This window comes from Triplophysa rosa, linkage group LG5, assembly GCF_024868665.1.
Source record: "Triplophysa rosa linkage group LG5, Trosa_1v2, whole genome shotgun sequence".
Taxonomy (NCBI): Eukaryota; Metazoa; Chordata; class Actinopteri; order Cypriniformes; family Nemacheilidae; genus Triplophysa; species Triplophysa rosa.
The window spans coordinates 126,022-143,716 of NC_079894.1; the positions used below are offsets into that span (position 1 = coordinate 126,022).

General features: G+C 41.4%; 1 protein-coding gene across 2 annotated transcripts; it reads left to right on the top strand.

Moving 5' to 3' along the window:
* Positions 1-533: 533 nt before the first annotated feature.
* On the top strand, positions 534-13,421 carry LOC130554161 (NLR family CARD domain-containing protein 3-like). 2 transcript variants are annotated; one of them, XM_057333632.1, is made up of 7 exons: positions 534-699; positions 953-1,020; positions 1,360-1,470; positions 1,637-1,688; positions 7,861-8,065; positions 10,325-12,092; positions 13,242-13,421. In XM_057333632.1, the coding sequence occupies exons 2-7, from the start codon at positions 995-997 to the stop codon at positions 13,417-13,419; spliced, it is 2,340 nt and encodes a 779-aa protein (XP_057189615.1). In that variant the 5' UTR covers positions 534-699; positions 953-994; the 3' UTR covers positions 13,420-13,421. The 2 variants fall into 2 exon arrangements, with proteins under 2 accessions (XP_057189615.1, XP_057189616.1); XM_057333633.1 differs by lacking the exons at positions 534-699; positions 953-1,020; positions 1,360-1,470; positions 1,637-1,688 and adding an exon at positions 4,774-5,538 and having other exon boundaries at positions 7,601-8,065.
* Positions 13,422-17,695: the final 4,274 nt, after the last annotated feature.

The following is a 17,695-nucleotide window of genomic DNA, read 5'->3' on the forward strand; positions in this document are numbered from 1 at the left end:
TATAATTATTATATAACACTGTACAGCATCTTAACAAGTGTTGCTTGCTTCTTACAACTTTTAATCATTTTAATAATAATTTAAGTTTTTTAATGAAATCCTTGAAACCTTCCTTTTATTGTTGCCTTTTATTTTGACTAGTTGCAAGTTGCAACATACACTGTAGACCTGATTGTATATACCATTTAAATAAGGGCTTAAGGAATGTGCACTATTCACATTCGGTGATTGTCCTCATCTTCATGTAAAAATGGGGATATTTCAATTGCATCTACTTCGTCCGCGATAAAAAACGCGAACGCGATGTCTTCCATTCCTCAAATTTACAGGAACACAAAACAGCGAGATTCGGAGGTGTCCGGCTTGCCTGCACTTTTTTGACTCCTCCCCTTACTGCAGCCGCCTACTCTCGTCTTCATGTCAGGCGAGGCAACGTGCATCTCAAACGAGCCTAATGTTTGCTTTCGAATCGCTCTCGCGGTACTTTGATGTCATCCGCCTGTCGGATCTTCGGCGCTGCATCAAGTCGAACAAGCCTAGTGACCGGCTAGTATGGGTCAAGTCGAACAAGTCTATCATGTTTGGTGGCTCCTCCTCCTCCACAGGTAGCTGCTGGTGAAAGTGAAACTATTACATCAGGAGCCATTTTACAGCAAAGCCTCGTTCAAGAAAATAAAGAATAAACAAGCTAAAATCACAGTAAGTATCAATAGTCTAATGTTTATTCCGTAGATTCAATATTGTCTTGCTCTGAACATCACAGTAAGTTTATTGGTTGAAGAACTGGAAGTATTGTGTTATTTTAGGAATCAGAAAGTGTGTTTATAAACTCAAAACATTAAAAGTGACGTTTTGGAAATGTAGTTTCACTGTTTAAAGACCAAATGTGCAGCTCAATGCTGTGGACGGACTGATGTGAAGGAATAATAACACATCAGTATTTTGTTTACAGGTTTAAGATTAACTCTTTACGTTCTGACACTGTGTGTTCATCATGAATCTCGCCAAAAAGATCAAAAGGTAATAAACTTAAAATGTGTTATTGTCTATAGTTAGATGTGTTTTGGTCTGACAGATGTAAGAGTTTGTATTTAATAACTTACTTTAGTTTAAATAGTTTCCGTTTAGTTTAATTTATTATTTGTGGTTTTATAATAATTAACATGTATGGACATTTTGCAAATGTAAATGTAAAGTTTATACACATTTACTAATTATATTTTTATGAATTATATCAAAATATATTTTTATCATTTATATAAATATTATTACTGAGTGAAATATCTAATTAATACAAGTGCTTTATTGAAAAATACATAACACTGAACATGATGTAAACTCTGTTTAATGTTGTTTTAGTTTGACTCGTGGAGAATCTCCTAAACCCAGCTGTGTGTCCATGAAGAGTGATAGATCAATGCGTCCTCCACTTAACTTCAGTTCAGGAGACTGTGATGATACAGATGTGAGGTGAGAACAGTCTGATGGTTTAGAGAGTAAATCACTTCATCAGTCTTTATTCTCTGATCTGAGTCTGTGATGTAGATATTCACTGAACACTTTACTGACAGATACACACATTAATCCATGTGTTCACTGTATGTAAACAGATATTTCATTTATTGTTAAATTACAGTAACACAACAAATGGATCTTTCAAAGGGAAGCACATGGATTCTGTTTTCCAGGTGGGTGTCTGTGTGTGTGCGAAAGTGCGAAGTTGAGAAATGGATGGATTATTTTACAGTATTTCCTTTTCAAAAATGTGTTTTTTAGTATTTTGCTGTGATTAACAATAATATATTTTACATTAATTTGATTTACATTCAATATCATGTTCATTCACAGTTTATTCAGAAATCTAGATGCTCTTTTCAAAGGATACTTTAAAATAATTTTACCCCAAAATATTTTTATAAGCCCAAAAAAACAAAGCTGTATGTTTAAGGAGCGTTTCATGGGATTCTTTTACTGGCAGTCGTACTGCAGCTTTACATAGATTACTGTTATCATTACTGATGATTATGATAAATGTTTAGATGTCTAGTTTCAAACTGATTCATTGTAGTAAGAAGTCACGATCATATTGATTTTAAATTGATCTCGGACAGGCGATTTCCCAGACATGGTTTAGCTTAAGCCAGGACTAGGCCTTAGTTAAATTAGGATATTTAGGTCGTTTTTAAAAACATATTTCACAAAAAAACATTACTTGTGTGCATCTTAAGATAAAACAATCGTGCTGTCACACTACCAGACTGAGGGATGATGCCACACAGGAATTGGAGTAAACAGGAGGTTTAATGGGGTTAATCAACGGGTACAGAACAAGACGGGTAACATCCACGAATAGGTAAAACACAGATAACATCCACGGGTCAAAATACAGGTAACATCCACGGGTCAAACTACAGGTAACATCCACGGGTCAAAATAGGGCTGGGCGATATATCGTGCGATTCGTATGCTCTCAGTTTCTCAATGAATTATGGTTAAATGCCGCCACATCCGAAAGCCAGAGGGCGCTCTTGTGCAGAAACTCCAAATATGGGAAACAGAAGAAGAACGATTAGTTCCAGGAAATGCCAATGGTCATATCCTATCGCTGTTCTTCAAACCTTTTCAGGCATTTTCATGATAATAAAGTTGATTTATAGTGATGACGTTTGACGAGTGTTGCTTTTTCAAATGCACGTTATAAATGACTCAATCTCGTAGTGATTTTAGATCGAGCAGTACTTCCTACTGATCAAAGAGCCGTAGTTCACAGAAAAGCTGTGCATAAAACACAGAATCGATTTAGACATGTATAATTAGCGTGAATCGCGATATGTATCGCCCAGCCCTAGGTCAAAATACAGGTAACATCCACGGGTCAAAATACAATCCACAGGGGTCTGAACTAGTGACAAACAAAAAATAACTAGACCCGACAATTGACAAGACAAAGCACATGGGTTATAAAGTGTCCAGGGAATGACGATCAGGTGCGGGTGTAATCATGGTGTGAATGGGTGCAAAGGATTATGGGGAGTGTAGTCTGTGAGTTGTTACAGGCACTATATATTTCAAGATATGTCATTGCAAGTTTTTTTCGGTCAAGACACCTCTAACATTTTAGTGATGCTGGAACTATTACTAAACCCTGTCCGGGAAACCGCCCCTCAGTGTGTAATCAATGCTGATGTGTATTTGATGCTTTGTGAATCATTTGAAGGCAATATACAAATGAAAAGCCCCATTGCCAAGGGATTAGTATTACTTGAGGACCTCTAGTCGTTTGTAATAATTGCAGAGGTTGTCTGTGATCTTAATCCCGTGTGAATCGGCCATGTCTGTAATTTGTAAAGTAAAAATTCCCCCACAACTGACCTACCATATTTTGACTAACACTGAGGTCCTGTGATAATATTAGTCCCGTGTGAATCGGCATCTCTGTGATTTGGCGGGCTCATATACTATACTTTTTCAAGGTTTTTGTGAATAATGGACGCTGTGTTGAAGTGTTTTGATATTATTTCGGGTGTTGGGTCATATCCATACCTGCCATACCTCGTTTTGGCCGGGAGTCTCCCGTTTTGCTATTTCTCATGGAAACTCTCAGAACATTTCAGGCCGCGATCGCGTTCGATGATCTTTTGTCCGGTTCGCGATCGCAGGTCTCAAGTGCTGACATGTACGGTCATATATCATACAACATACAACTATAGTCTATAAAAACTATACGCAAAGCCTTGCCATCACATCCGGGAAATAGGTCTGTAAATTTGAGTAAAATCACAGGCTTCACTTATCTCGTGTGAATGCACCACATGATAGAAATACAGGGAGGTAGTTTCTAAATCACACGATGTCCCCAGATAATACTAATCCCGTGCGAATAGGGCTAAAGATAATATGATTTTGTATGTGTAAGGTTTTGATTTTGTTTCTGTAGTTTTGATGTGTTGTAATAGTGTTGAAAATATGTTATAGGTGTAACCGGGCGTAAGTGGAATAAAGCACACCCAGGCAAAAATATGACAAAGCTGTATGTTTAAGGAGCGTTTCATGGGATTCTTTTACTGGCAGTCGTACTGCAGCTTTACATAAATTACTGTTATCATTACTGATGATTATGCTAAATGTTTAGATGTCTAGTTTCAAACTGATTCATTGTAGTAAGAAGTCACGATCATATTGATTTTAAATTGATCTCGGACAGGCGATTTCCCAGACATGGTTTAGTTTAAGCCAGGACTATGCCGTAGTTAAATTAGGATATTTAGGTCGTTTTTAAAAACATATTTTACAAAAAAAACATTAGTTGTGTGCATCTTAAGATAAAACAATCGCACTGTCACACTACCAGACTGAGGGAAGGATGATGCCACACAGGAATTGGAGTAAACAGGAGGTTTAATGGGGTTAATCAACGGGTACAGAACAAGACGGGTAACATCCACGGGTCAAAATACAGGTAACATCCACGGGTCAAAATACAGGTCACATCCACGGGTCAAACTACAGGTAACAAACACGGGGTCAAACTACAGGTAACATCCACGGGTCAAACTACAGGTAACATCCACGGGTCAAAATACAATCCACAGGGGTCTGAACTAGTGACAAACAAAAGACAACTACACCTGACAATTGACAAGACAAAGCACATGGGTTATAAAGTGTCCAGGGAATGATGATCAGGTGCGGGTGTAATCATGGTGTGAATGGGTGCAAAGGATTATGGGAGTGTAGTCTGTGAGTTGTTACAGGTACTATATATTTCAAGATATGTCATTGCAAGTTTTTTTTGGTCAAGACACCTCTAACATTTTAGTGATGCTGGAACTATTACTAAACCCTTTCCGGGAAACCGCCCCTCAGTGTGTAATCAATGCTGATGTGTATTTGATGCTTTGTGAATCATTTGAAGGCAATATATAAATGAAAAGCCCCATTGCCAAGGGATTAGTATTACTTGGGGACCTCTAGTCGTTTGTAATAATTGCAGAGGTTGTCTGTGATCTTAATCCCGTGCGAATCGGCCATGTCTGTAATTTGTAAAGTAAACATTCCCCCACAACTGACCTACCATATTTTGACTAACACCTAGATCCTGTGATAATATTAGTCCCGTGCGAATCGGCATCTCTGTGATTTGGCGGGCTCATATATCCTTTTTCAAGGTTTTATCCACCGTTTGTGAATAATGGACGCTGTGTTGAAGTGTTTTGATATTATTTTGGGTGTTGGGTCATATCCATACCTGCCAACACTGTCGTTTTGGTCGGGAGTCTCCCGTTTTGCTATTTCTCATGGAAACTCTCAGAACATTTCAGACCCGCGATCACGTTCGATGATCTTTTGTCCGGTTCGCGATCGCAGGTCTCAAGTGCTGACATGTACGGTCATATATCATACAACATACAACTATAGGCTATAAAAACTATACGCTAAGCTTTGCCATCATATCCGGAAATAGGTCCGTAAATTTGAGTAAAATCACAGGCTTCACTTATCCCGTGTGAATGCGCCACATGATAGAAATACAGGGAGGTAGTGTCATGATTCTGCCTCATCATGTCATGTCTATTCTTGGTCTTGTGGCAGAGTCATGACAAAGCCTTTGGTTTTGTGTGGAGAGAGACGTCTTGGCACTTTCGGCCTTCCATACTCTCTCTCTCTGGTGTGGCGTCTTTGTCCCCGCCCTCTTGTATCCCTCGTTATTGATTGTTAATTAGTTCATGCCCCGCACCTGTCCCTTCTTGATTTTCTCCCCTTTATATAGTCCTCTTGTTCCATTGTCCTGTGCTCAGTCATTGTGTTTGTTTGAGAGTGTTACTCTGTGCATCATCGTGTCTCATACCCTGAGTGTGATTACCTGTTTACCTGTTCCTGTTGTTGAAGCTCCTGTCAATCTAGTAAGTGTCCAGTTTAGTTTATGTCTAGTGTTGTTTATCTCAGTTTAGTTTTAGTTAGTCTACGTCCTGTTATTATCCTGTTGTGCTGTTATACCCCATCGTGGGTCTTTGTTTTGTGTTTCTTGTTAATAAATACCCTTTTTGTTACCCCTGAACGCTGCCTGCAATTGGGTTCNGTTGTGCTGTTATACCCCATCGTGGGTCTTTGTTTTGTGTTTCTTGTTAATAAATACCCTTTTTGTTACCCCTGAACGCTGCCTGCAATTGGGTTCTTCCACCTGTTTCATGACAGAATGACTGAGCCAAACAGAACCCAGCAGGCAGCTACTATGGACGGTACAGCGTCGTCCTCACGATCTCGCCAAGCCCACTTGCTGCTAGGGTTCCGTCAGGGGAATTACGGGAACCAGGAGTTCGCCAGGGCATTCTCGGCGGTGGCGGAGGTGACCGAGTTTGGTGAGGCAGAGTTGAAAACGATTTTCAACTGCCGCCTCACTCAGCGCCTCACACCGTCGGAGAAGAGGCTGCTGGCCCCCCTAGGGTTTGCGGACATGGTCAGGTACGTGGTCAACCGGGACGATCCCAGGGGTGAGGTCCCACTTGGAACTTCTGCCCCGCGGTCGGTCGCTCCGGAAGACCTCGTCCTGGCTGCCGCTACCCGGGGGGACTCAGTACCCTCTGGTTTGAGCTCCCCGGTCCTCCTGGCGGCCCCCGTGGCAAGTAGGGGAGGAGAGACTCGGGGACAACGTATGTGGACTCCTCCGACCCAGAACTCCCTCTGTCTGCCACGGGCCCGATTGACCGGAGGAGGAGGGAGAAGCGACGTGGAGCAGCCAGCATCAAGTCCAGTGATCCAACCGGCATCCAGTCCGGTGCATCCGGCATCCAGTCCGGTGCAGCCGGCGTCCAGTCCGGTGCAGCCGGTGTCCTGGCCGGTGATCCAGCCAGCGTCCCGGCCGGTGCAGCAGCCGGCGTCCCGGCCGGTGCAGCCGGCGATCCAGTCGCAATTCAGCCAGCGGTCCAGCCGGCGTCCCAGCCGGTGCAGCTGGCGTCCATTCCGGCGCAGCCAGCATCCAATCCGGCGCAGCCGGTGTCCAGTACGGTGTTCCAGCCAGCGGTCCAGCCGGCACCCCAAGTCACAGCATTGGTCCCTCCGGTGTCCTGTCCAATGTCCAGTCGGTGCAGCCGGTGTCCAGTCCGGTGCAGCTGGTGTCCAGTCTGGGATCCAGTCCGGTGATTCAGCCGGTGAATCAGCCGGTGCACCAGCCGGTGAATCAGCCGGCCTTCCAGCTGCTGACTAAGCCGGCCTTCCAGCCGGAGACTCAGCCGGCGACTCAGCCGGCACCCCAGCCGGCAGTCCGCCCGGCCCCTAGCCGTGCCCGGCCGGCAGCCACGCCTGCTCCGGCCACTACCAAGCCCCCCGGGACTCCGCGCTCCCGAGCGCCGCCCCGGGCCAAGACTTCCCCACCCAGCCGCAATCCCTTTGGTCTTCCCCCTACAGACTTTGTTGTTAATGAGGGTGTTCATTAAGGGGTGGCTTCTGTCATGATTCTGCCTCATCATGTCATGTCTATTCTTGGTCTTGTGCTGTTATACCCCATCGTGGGTCTTTGTTTTGTGTTTCTTGTTAATAAATACCCTTTTTGTTACCCCTGAACGCTGCCTGCAATTGGGTTCTTCCACCTGTTTCATGACAGGTAGTTTCTAAATCACACGATGTCCCCAGATAATACTAATCCCGTGCGAATAGGGCTAAAGATAATATGATTTTGTGTGTGTAAGGTTTTGATTTTGTTTCTGTGGTTTTGATGTGTTGTAATAGTGTTGAAAATATGTTATAGGTTTCATGAAATGAGGTTTAAGCAATTTAGAAAAGTGTTCACTAAAATGAGCATTTAAAAACTTTTCCTGCCCTTATAAGATAACAAAACCCTGTGTGTTTGAACAATGATTTCAGGAGCTTGAGCACAAACTCATCTCTCTGATGAAGAAAGAGCTGAAGATCTTCAAGAGTCTACTGAGTCCAGATTACCCATCATGCTCTGAGAGAGAAGAGGAGGATGATGAAGATCAGATCAGAGTCAGAGAGATGTTTCTGAAGATCACACTGAACGTCCTGAAGAAGATGAAACAGACAGACCTCGCTAACAAACTACAGACCAGTAAGAGCTCTCAGTCATGTGACTATTACATCACTTTACCTTCAGACGAACAGACACAGTGTCTGTATTTACTGATGATTATTAGTGAAAATACATTTACAGTTAATAAATCAACAGAATAGAACCATGAAGCTTTTTGTGTTCATCTAATGCAGAGGTGGGCAAACTACGTCCCGCGGGCCACATCCGGCCGGACCGGCCCCTTAAGCAATTTCATCCGGCCCGGGAGGCGGTTTTTAAATGTATTCATAACATTGCGTTTCAGTTAGGATTTGATGTTATACAAACGAAATCCATTAGGTGGCGGGAGTCTGCAATGCAGCATACGTGAGTAAAAATGAAAAGAGAGGGAGACATGCGCTAGCTAGACGGACGGGTTTAAACGCTGCGTTCGCGTCTTGTGTCTTTTGAAGCGCCTCGCGCTGAGGCGGGACGAGTGTTGTGAGCTTTGGTTTACTATAGCATGACATGGCAATTTCTGTTATCAAAAGCGCGTCTCGAGACACTTGCGTCCTGAGCGCTAAAGAGATACGGCTGTGACGTATGGTTCTGCCATTCTGCAATCAGTCACTATTGCTGTGAAATGCTATTAGAGAGAGACTGCTTTTACTTTCACTTCTTATAAGTCTGACTTGTGAAATGGTTACCGTCATATATATACTTACTGTATATAGTTCCTGTAGTGATACTGGTGAAATATGGCATGGCTCTCAGCCAATCAGATTTGAGAACCAGAATAATTGTAAATATGGCTCACAATGGATAGGCCTACAGTATAAATTAAATTGAGATATGCAATGCCAAATGTTTAACTCGTATTGTAATATTACAATGTTTTATTTTTAAAACTGAATATTACACATCTGATTTCTAGTATGTACATGTATAACCCGTGATATGCACAAAGGGTAGAGGTGCAGAAAAGTGGTGGTGGGTTTTCTTTTTTAAATATAAAAGAGTTAGATCAGATCGGATATTTACTGCATTTTACATTTACATTTATGCATTTGGCAGACGCTTTTATCCAAAGCGACTGACATTGCATTATCCTATACATTTATACATAGGCATGTGCAATCCCCTAGGATCGAACCCACAACCTTGCATTGTTAACGCAATGCTCTTACCACTGAGCTACAGGAAAGCTATTTTAAAAGTCATAATTTCAATATTGAGCAGAATTAATAGTCCCATTTCTCATGTGGCCCCTTGGGATTAATTGCACGCCCCTGAATTAGAGGAATATTAGAAAAAATGTCAAGAATAAAATTATGTATACTGTAAATTATTATAATAATGTGTCTTATGACAGTGTGCAAATGTTTTGCCATTTTTTTCAATACAAGTGTTTATAAAACACAGGGTAGAAGGAATTGTGTCATGGTTCTGCCTCACCTAGTCTTGGATTTCCTGGTCCTGAGGCAGAGCCATGACAAAGTCTTTGGTTATGTGTGGAGAGAAACATGCGTTCTCTCCAGTGTCTCGTCATTGGCCCCGCCCCTCTCGTTTCCTGTATTGTTTCCCAGGCCGTGTTAATTACCCTCACCTGCGCTGTGTCACTATCCTTCTTTGTCTTCCCTATTTAATGCCCTCATGTTTCATTGTCCTGTGTTCGGTCATTGTATGTGTTTGCTTTATGCTCGTGTCCAGTATCTTTGTGTGGTTACCTGTCTACCTTGTTCCTGTTGGTCAAAGCTCCTGTCAAGTCTTAGTAAGTGTTTGAGTTTAGTTTATGTCAAGTGTTGTTTAGTTCAGTTCAGTTTAGTGTCAGTTAGTCTCATCTTGGTTATTATCCTGTATGTGCAGTTATACCCCATCGTGGGTCTTTGTTTTGTGTTTCTTGTATTTAAATAAACCCTTTTCATTAACCCCTTAATCCCCGCTGCCTGCAATTGGGTTCTCCTCACGATCGTGACAGAATTGCATGCAACAGTAGTTATCAAATTTCAGTTGGGAATACATAAAAAAAGATTTAATTTAATGTGTGAATAACATGCGGCCCTTAACAAGGATTCGAAAACTTGATGTGGCCCTTGAGGTAAAAAGTTTGCCAACCCCTGATCTAATGTCATGATCATCAAAATCTTAAGACACTCTTGAGTCAAATATAATAACAGGTTAGGCAAAATATTCATTTGGTTTAATAAGCATAAAATTATATTAAATAAGAAACATTGTACATACAGTAGAATTAAGGACTTTCCAAATTGTATAGATGTATTTTTATTTATAAATACATATATTCCCTTTGTTTATCAGAACTTGCCCCTGTATACATGAAGAAACACAAATCCAGACTAAAAGAGCAATTCCAGAGAATGAATGAAGGAATGTCAGCTCAAGGAAGCTCAACACTTGTGAATGAGATCTACACAGAGCTGTACATCACAGAGGGAGGGAGTGAAGACATCAATAATGAACATGAGGTGAGACAGATTGAGACAGCATCCAGAAGATCAGAGACACAAGAAACACAAATCAAATGTAATGACATCTTTAAAGTCTCACCTGAACAAACCAAACCCATCAGACGTGTGCTGACTAAAGGAGTCGCTGGAATTGGAAAAACAGTCTCTGTGCAGAAGTTCATTCTGGACTGGGCTGAAGAAAAAACAAATCAAGATCTTCACTTGATATTTCCACTTCCTTTCAGAGAACTGAATCTGATCAAAGAGACAAATATCAGTCTGATGGATCTTCTTCATCACTTCTTCACAGATACAAAAGAACTGAGATCAACAGACTTTGAGGATTATAAAGTTGTGTTTATCTTTGATGGTCTGGATGAGTGTCGTCTTCCTCTAGATTTCTCAAAGAATCCCAGTTTGTTTGATGTCAGAGAATCAGCGTCAGTGGATGTGCTGCTGACAAACCTCATCAAGGGGAATCTGCTTCCTTCTGCTCTGATCTGGATCACCTCTCGACCAGCAGCAGCCAATCAGATTCCTCCTGAGTGTGTTGATCTGATCACAGATGTACGAGGATTCAATGACCCTCAGAAGGACGAGTATTTCAGGAAGAGAATCAATGATGAGAGTCTGGCCAACAGAATCATCACACACATGAAATCATCCAGAAGTCTGTACATCATGTGTCACATCCCAGTCTTCTGCTGGATTTCAGCCACTGTTCTCCAGAGAATGTTGAGTGAAGCAGAGAGTCCAGCACAGATCCCCAAGACTCTCACTCAGATGTTCACACACTTCCTGATGTTTCACATCAAACTGAAGAGTCAGAAGTATGATGGGAAATGTGAGGTAGATCTTCAGCAGGCTAGAAAGAGTCTGGAGTCTCTGGGAAAACTGGCTTTTCAACAGCTGGAGAAAGGGAACCTGATCTTCTATGAGGAGGATCTGAGAGAGTGTGACATTGATGTCAGAGAAGCGTCAGTGTACTCAGGAGTTTGTACTCAGATCTTCAGAGAGGAGTTTGGACTGAACCTGGGGAAGGTGTTCAGCTTTGTGCATCTGAGCGTTCAGGAGTTTCTCGCCGCTTTATTTGTGTTTCTGTCATTTCTTCAGCAAACATCAGAAAACTTCAGCAGATTGAGATCAAATATGAGTGATTTACTGAAGAGTGAAGTGGACAAGGCCTTACAGAGTGAGAACGGACACCTGGATCTTCACCTCAGATTTCTTCTGGGTCTTTCACTGGAGTCCAGTCAGACAATCTTACGAGATCTGATGACACAGACAGGAAGAAGCTCTGACAGTAAACAGGAAACAGTCGAGTACATTAAGATGAAGATCAGAGAGAATCTCTCTCCAGAGAAATCCATCAATCTGTTTCACTGTCTGAATGAACTCAATGATCATTCTCTAGTGCAGGAAGTACAAACATATGTGAACAGAGGAGATGAGTCTCGTCTCTCTGGAGTCCGTCTCTCTCCTGCTCAGTGGTCGGCTCTGGTGTTTGTGTTACTGAACTCAGAAGAGAAGCTGGATGAGTTTAATCTGAGTAAATATGATCGATCACATGAATGTCTTCTGAGGCTTCTGCCAGTGATCAAAGCATCCAGAACAGCTGAGTGAGTCATTTAACTGCAGTTCACCTGAAACATTAACATCATATTACGTCAAACAAAGTGATTCATCCTGTACATGATCCAAACATTAATAAAAAATGAAGAATGATTCACTGATCTATAGAGTGAGAAGCTGCCTCTGTGCTCTGGCTTTTTATTGATTTTTGCTTATTATTTAAATTGTGTCAGGTCAGTTCTGCATAATTCATCTATAGTGCAGATGTGCTCACCTTTGCAGCTATTCTCATTGTTCAAACATGACATCTTAAGTGTTTATATCTGAGTTTTAACTCACTTTTTGTTTGTTATTCCTCTCACGAGCGCCGTAATCTGACAGAGAAATTGTTCATCCCACTGCGCCACTCAGATCAAACTCCTCAATTCACAGAACGAACCGAGCACAAATAAAACTGAAGGATCAGATGAAGCTGCTCTCTGATCTACTGAAGGATCCACACTGTCAACTACACAAACTACTGTGAGTTACTGATTCAATTATCATTTTGTCTATAAACTCACTATTATTAATAATCACAAGTGACTGTCAAGTATTTTTGCGGTTTATGTTTTGCTGTTTCACTCTTGTTCTTGTGTAAAGTTGATGTAGTAACACTACTTGTATTCTGTTTTCTCTTGGATAAACTCATTCTGCTTGTGTTCATCTCATGTGTAAATCCCTCTGGATAAAAACATTTCCCCAATTCATAAATGTAATTGTATTATGAGGAAAGTTGCTCTTCATTTACATGAAGTTAAACATGACACACTTTTCTTGTGTTTCTGGACACACACACATCATGTTTTGCTGAAGTTCACTGTCACTCATAGAAGTTGTCAAGCTTTCATTGAAAATAAATGAGATCAACTTGTTTTTTATGTTTGTGCCTTTCTCTTGAACATTGTTTTACATTTGTGATACTGTGAGATTTTAAGTCTCATGAACGTTGCTGCTTCATACGATATCCTGAAAAATAGAAATGAGATTAGAAGTGATCATTAAAGATCGATCTGTTAATATTTAGCTTTTTATCCATCTCTTTGTGACAAGTGCAGCGTTATTAAAATCAGAATGATCAATCATGCAGTCAGAAAAAAGTAATAAGTGTTTTACTAACATTTTAACTCACTGTTGTGTTGTTATTTCTCTCTCAGTCTGAGTGACTGTAATCTGACAGAGGAAAGTTGTTCATCACTGGCGTCAGTTCTCAGATCAAACTCCTCAAGTCTGACAGAACTGAACCTGAGTCACAATAAACTGCAGGATTCAGGAGTGAAGCTGCTCTCTGATGGACTGAAGAATACAAACTGTAAACTGAAGACACTGAAGTAAGAAAAACAAAAAGTAAACGGTATATATATAATATGAGTCTTTAACGTTTATCAGAATCATCTTATATATATAGAGACTCAACATGACGCAGTCAATGACTCTCGATAAATTCACAGCTATCAATATACGAGGATCATTGACAAAACCAACTGAAAATACACTATTCATCATACGTAAAATGACAGTGATTACATTCATTATAATTATTACATCTGATATTAAAGACATCATTTATACATTATGTAAATAAAATAATATATTCACTGCCTACTTTTGTGCGATTAGATTTTTCTCAATTTACTGTATTTATCTTTTGCTTACCAAGAATGTAAATATTAAAATATTGAATATTTAAAATAAGTTCAAGTCACTTTTGTGATATCGAGGCCAGAATGCAACCCGTTATGTGCACACATCTATAAATAGTGTTTTGCGCACTCACAAACTTGTATGTTAAGTACACAAAGCAATAGCAAACTCCGTGCTCATAATCAAGTGAATTAAATTTCTTTCTTGGAAATCAATTATCAATCAGCAGGACAAAGCTTTTATAAATGTTGCATCAATGAGAAACTGTATTTTTTCAGCGGCTAAACAGCAGAATCAGAATCAGAATCAGAATCAGAAGAGCTTTATTGCCAAGTGTGCTTGCACACACAAGGAATTTTCTTTGGTGTTGGAAGCTTCTAGTACAGACATTTAACACAATGACAATACAATATAATACGATTTACAGTCTAAAAGATTCTAAATTGTGCATATATAAAAATAAAGACTATTTTACAGAAAATGGGGGATAATAACATATAAGAGACATTGTACCGGGTAGTATATAGTAGAATAAACATATTAACAGATTGTATGTACACTTGTGCAAATGGATAATTTAGTAAGTAGAGGTAGTGTTATATACATGTATACATAAGATGTAGATATAATAAGGCACAGTAGTGCACACTATAGGAGTAGTGGAAGTGGAATATTGCTCTTAAGGAGCAGTTATCTGTTTAGGAGGGAGATTGCCTGGGGGAAGAAGCTGCTTCTGTGTCTGGAAGTCCTGGTGTTTGGTGCTCTAAAGCGCCGGCCAGAGGGCAGCAGATCAAAGAGTTTGTGTGCTGGGTGTGTGGAGTCAATGATGATTTTTCTTGCCCTGTTTTTCACTCTGGAATCGTACAGGTCCTGAAGTGTGGGCAGAGGAGCACCAATAATTTTCTCAGCACTACGAACTGTCCGTTGTAGTCTTCGTAGGTCTGATTTGGTGGCCGAGCCATACCAAACAGTAATTGAAGTGCACAGAACAGATTCGATGACCACTGAGTAGAACTGGGTCAGTAGCTCCTGTGGTAGGTTGAACTTCCTCAATTGACGGAGGAAGTATAACCTCTGCTGGGCCTTCTTTACAATGGAGTCTATGTGGGACTCCCACTTCAGGTCCTGAGAGATGGTGGAGCCCAGGAACCTGAATGACTCCACAGTATCCACAGTGCTGTCCAGGATGGTGAGGGGAGGAAGTGATGGAGGGTTCCTTCTGAAATCCACTATCATCTCCACTGTCTTGAATGCATTCAGCTCTAGGTTGTTTTGACTACACCAGGCAGCCAGCTGAGCAACCTCCTTTCTGTAGGCAGATTCATCACCGTCTTGAATAAGGCCAATGACTGTGGTGTCATCTGCAAACTTCAGGAGTTTGACAGAAGGGTCTGTAGAGGTGCATTCGTTTGTGTAGAGTGAATATAGCAGTGGAGAAAGAACACATCCTTGAGGAGCTCCGGTGCTGATGGTACATGTGCTGGATTTAAATTTTCCCAACCTCACTAGCTGCTGCCTGTTCGACAGGAAGTTAATAATCCACTGACAGGTAGAGGTTGGCACAGAGAGCTGGGTAAGCTTGGGCAGGAGGAGGTCTGGGATTATGGTGTTGAAGGCCGAGCTGAAGTCTACAAACAGGATCCTGACGTAAGTCCCTGGTCTGTCTAGGTTGCAGAAATTGACCTGTTATCACATAAAGTCACCACAGTAGGACATACACATGGCCAAGCACACCCTCCACAACAAACTTACACACAACTCTTTCTGTTGTTCATCGCTCTATGCACTTGACACTTTTCAGTGACTGTTGCTATGCAGGAACGTTTGTCCTGCTAACACACCTTCAAGCGAATAACGTAAAAGCTGCTAGAGAATCCACCTGACTGGCTCTTATACTCGCACCACCACGCCCAACGCCACACCGACCTCACCTCTCTTAACATCGTTCTTTACTTTTCATTGTCGTCTCGCTCTCCTCTGAAACTCCCTGCAATAGATGAAAGCACTTTATCTTATTTTAAATACCTACTAGATACGAGGAACACTCCTCACGAGACACATACATCCCCCTGTCAAACCGGCATCTATTCCCCACCCGCCCAAGAGCTCACTCACACGAGTGTCTTACTGCGCACACCCATCATATCTTGTTGCAAAACATTTCTGAGCTCTTATTGTATTTATTAATGATGTCATCGACTAGTCGACATGATTTTTATCACATTATAGTCGACCTCAAAAACATCTAAGATTGTTCAAACGCTACCACACTGTAAAAAAACAGGTTGAGAAATCTATAATATTAAATGCAACAAACTGTAGGACAAACTCTTAAGTTTACTCAACTTTGGGACAAGAGGTTTGCATAACTCAGCTTTCTCAGTGAAGTCACAGGTATTTCAACACACACACACACGCCACGACAAGACAATGGGGACACATTTTTTTTGGTTACAAACATTCTTCAAAATATCTTCTTTTGTGAGAAGAAAGTCATACAGGTTTGAAATGACACAAGGGTGTGTAAATGATTAAATGATTTTCATTTTTGGGTGACCAGTTGATATAAACCTCTATACATTTCTGTGTTGTGCTGAACGCAAATAAACACGAGAGTTTGTAACTCAGCCGTTGTGGGTCACCATTGACTCCCATAGTTGTCATTTTCGCTTTTGGGTGAACTATTCTTTTAAATATCCAGTCAACAAAATAATCTTTATTGGAGACATTTTGAGGACTTGTTTTATTCAGTATATACAAAAAAAGCCTGTTTCTGCTTGTTTTTAGTGTCAGTCACCACCAGTGTTGGGTAAGTTACTCTGAAAAAGTAATTAATTACTAGTTACTAATTACATATTCAATAGTGTAATTAGATTACTGTACAAATTACTCTCTCCAAAAAGTATTTAATTACTTATTACTAATTACTTTCTATATCCTATATCAACCTTGATATGTTAAGTGATTCAAGGATAGGCATGAAAGGGCTCTTTTAATTCATTCAAATGAATAATAGTTCTTCTCTCTTTTCCTTTCGGCTGTTCCCTTCAGGGGTCGCCACAGCGAATCATCTGCCTCCATCTTGCCCTATCCCCTGCATCCTCTTCTCTCAGACCGACTACCTTCATGTCCTCCTTCACTACATCCATAAACCTCCTCTTTGGTCTTCCTCTTGGCCTCCTGCCTGGCAGCTCTAACCTCAGCATCCTTTTTCCGATATATTCACTCTCCCTCCTCTGAACATGTCCAAACCATCTCAACCTGGCCTCTCTAACTTTGTCTCCAAAACATCTCACATGTGCTGTCCCTCTGATGTACTCATTCCTGATCCTATCCATCCTCGTCACTCCCAAAGAGAACCTCAACATCTTCAGCTCTGCTACCTCTAACTCTTCCTCCTGTCTTTTCCTCAGTGCAACTGTCTCCAAACCATACAACATCGCTGGTCTCACTACTGCCCTGTACACCTTTCCTTTCATTCTTGCTGGTACTCTTTTATCACACAACAGACCTGACATTTTTCTCCACCCATTCCAACCTGCCTGCACACGCTTCTTCACCTCTTTTCCACACTCCCCATTACTCTGGACTGTTGACCCTAAGTACTTAAAATCCTGCACCTTCTTTACCTCTTCTCCCTGTAACCTCACTGTTCCACTTGAATCCCTCTCATTCACACACATGTATTCTGTCTTGCTGCGACTAACCTTCATTCCTCTTCTCTCCAGAGCAAACCTCCACCTCTCTAGACTTTCCTCCACCTGCTCCCTGCTCTCACTACAGATCACAATATCATCCGCAAACATCATAGTCCATGGAGATTCCTGTCTGACCTCATCTGTCAGCCTGTCCATCACCACCGCAAACAAGAAGGGGCTCAGAGCCGATCCTTGATGCAGTCCCACCTTCACCGTGAACTCCTCTGTCACACCTACCGCACACCTTACCACTGTCCTACTGCTCTCAT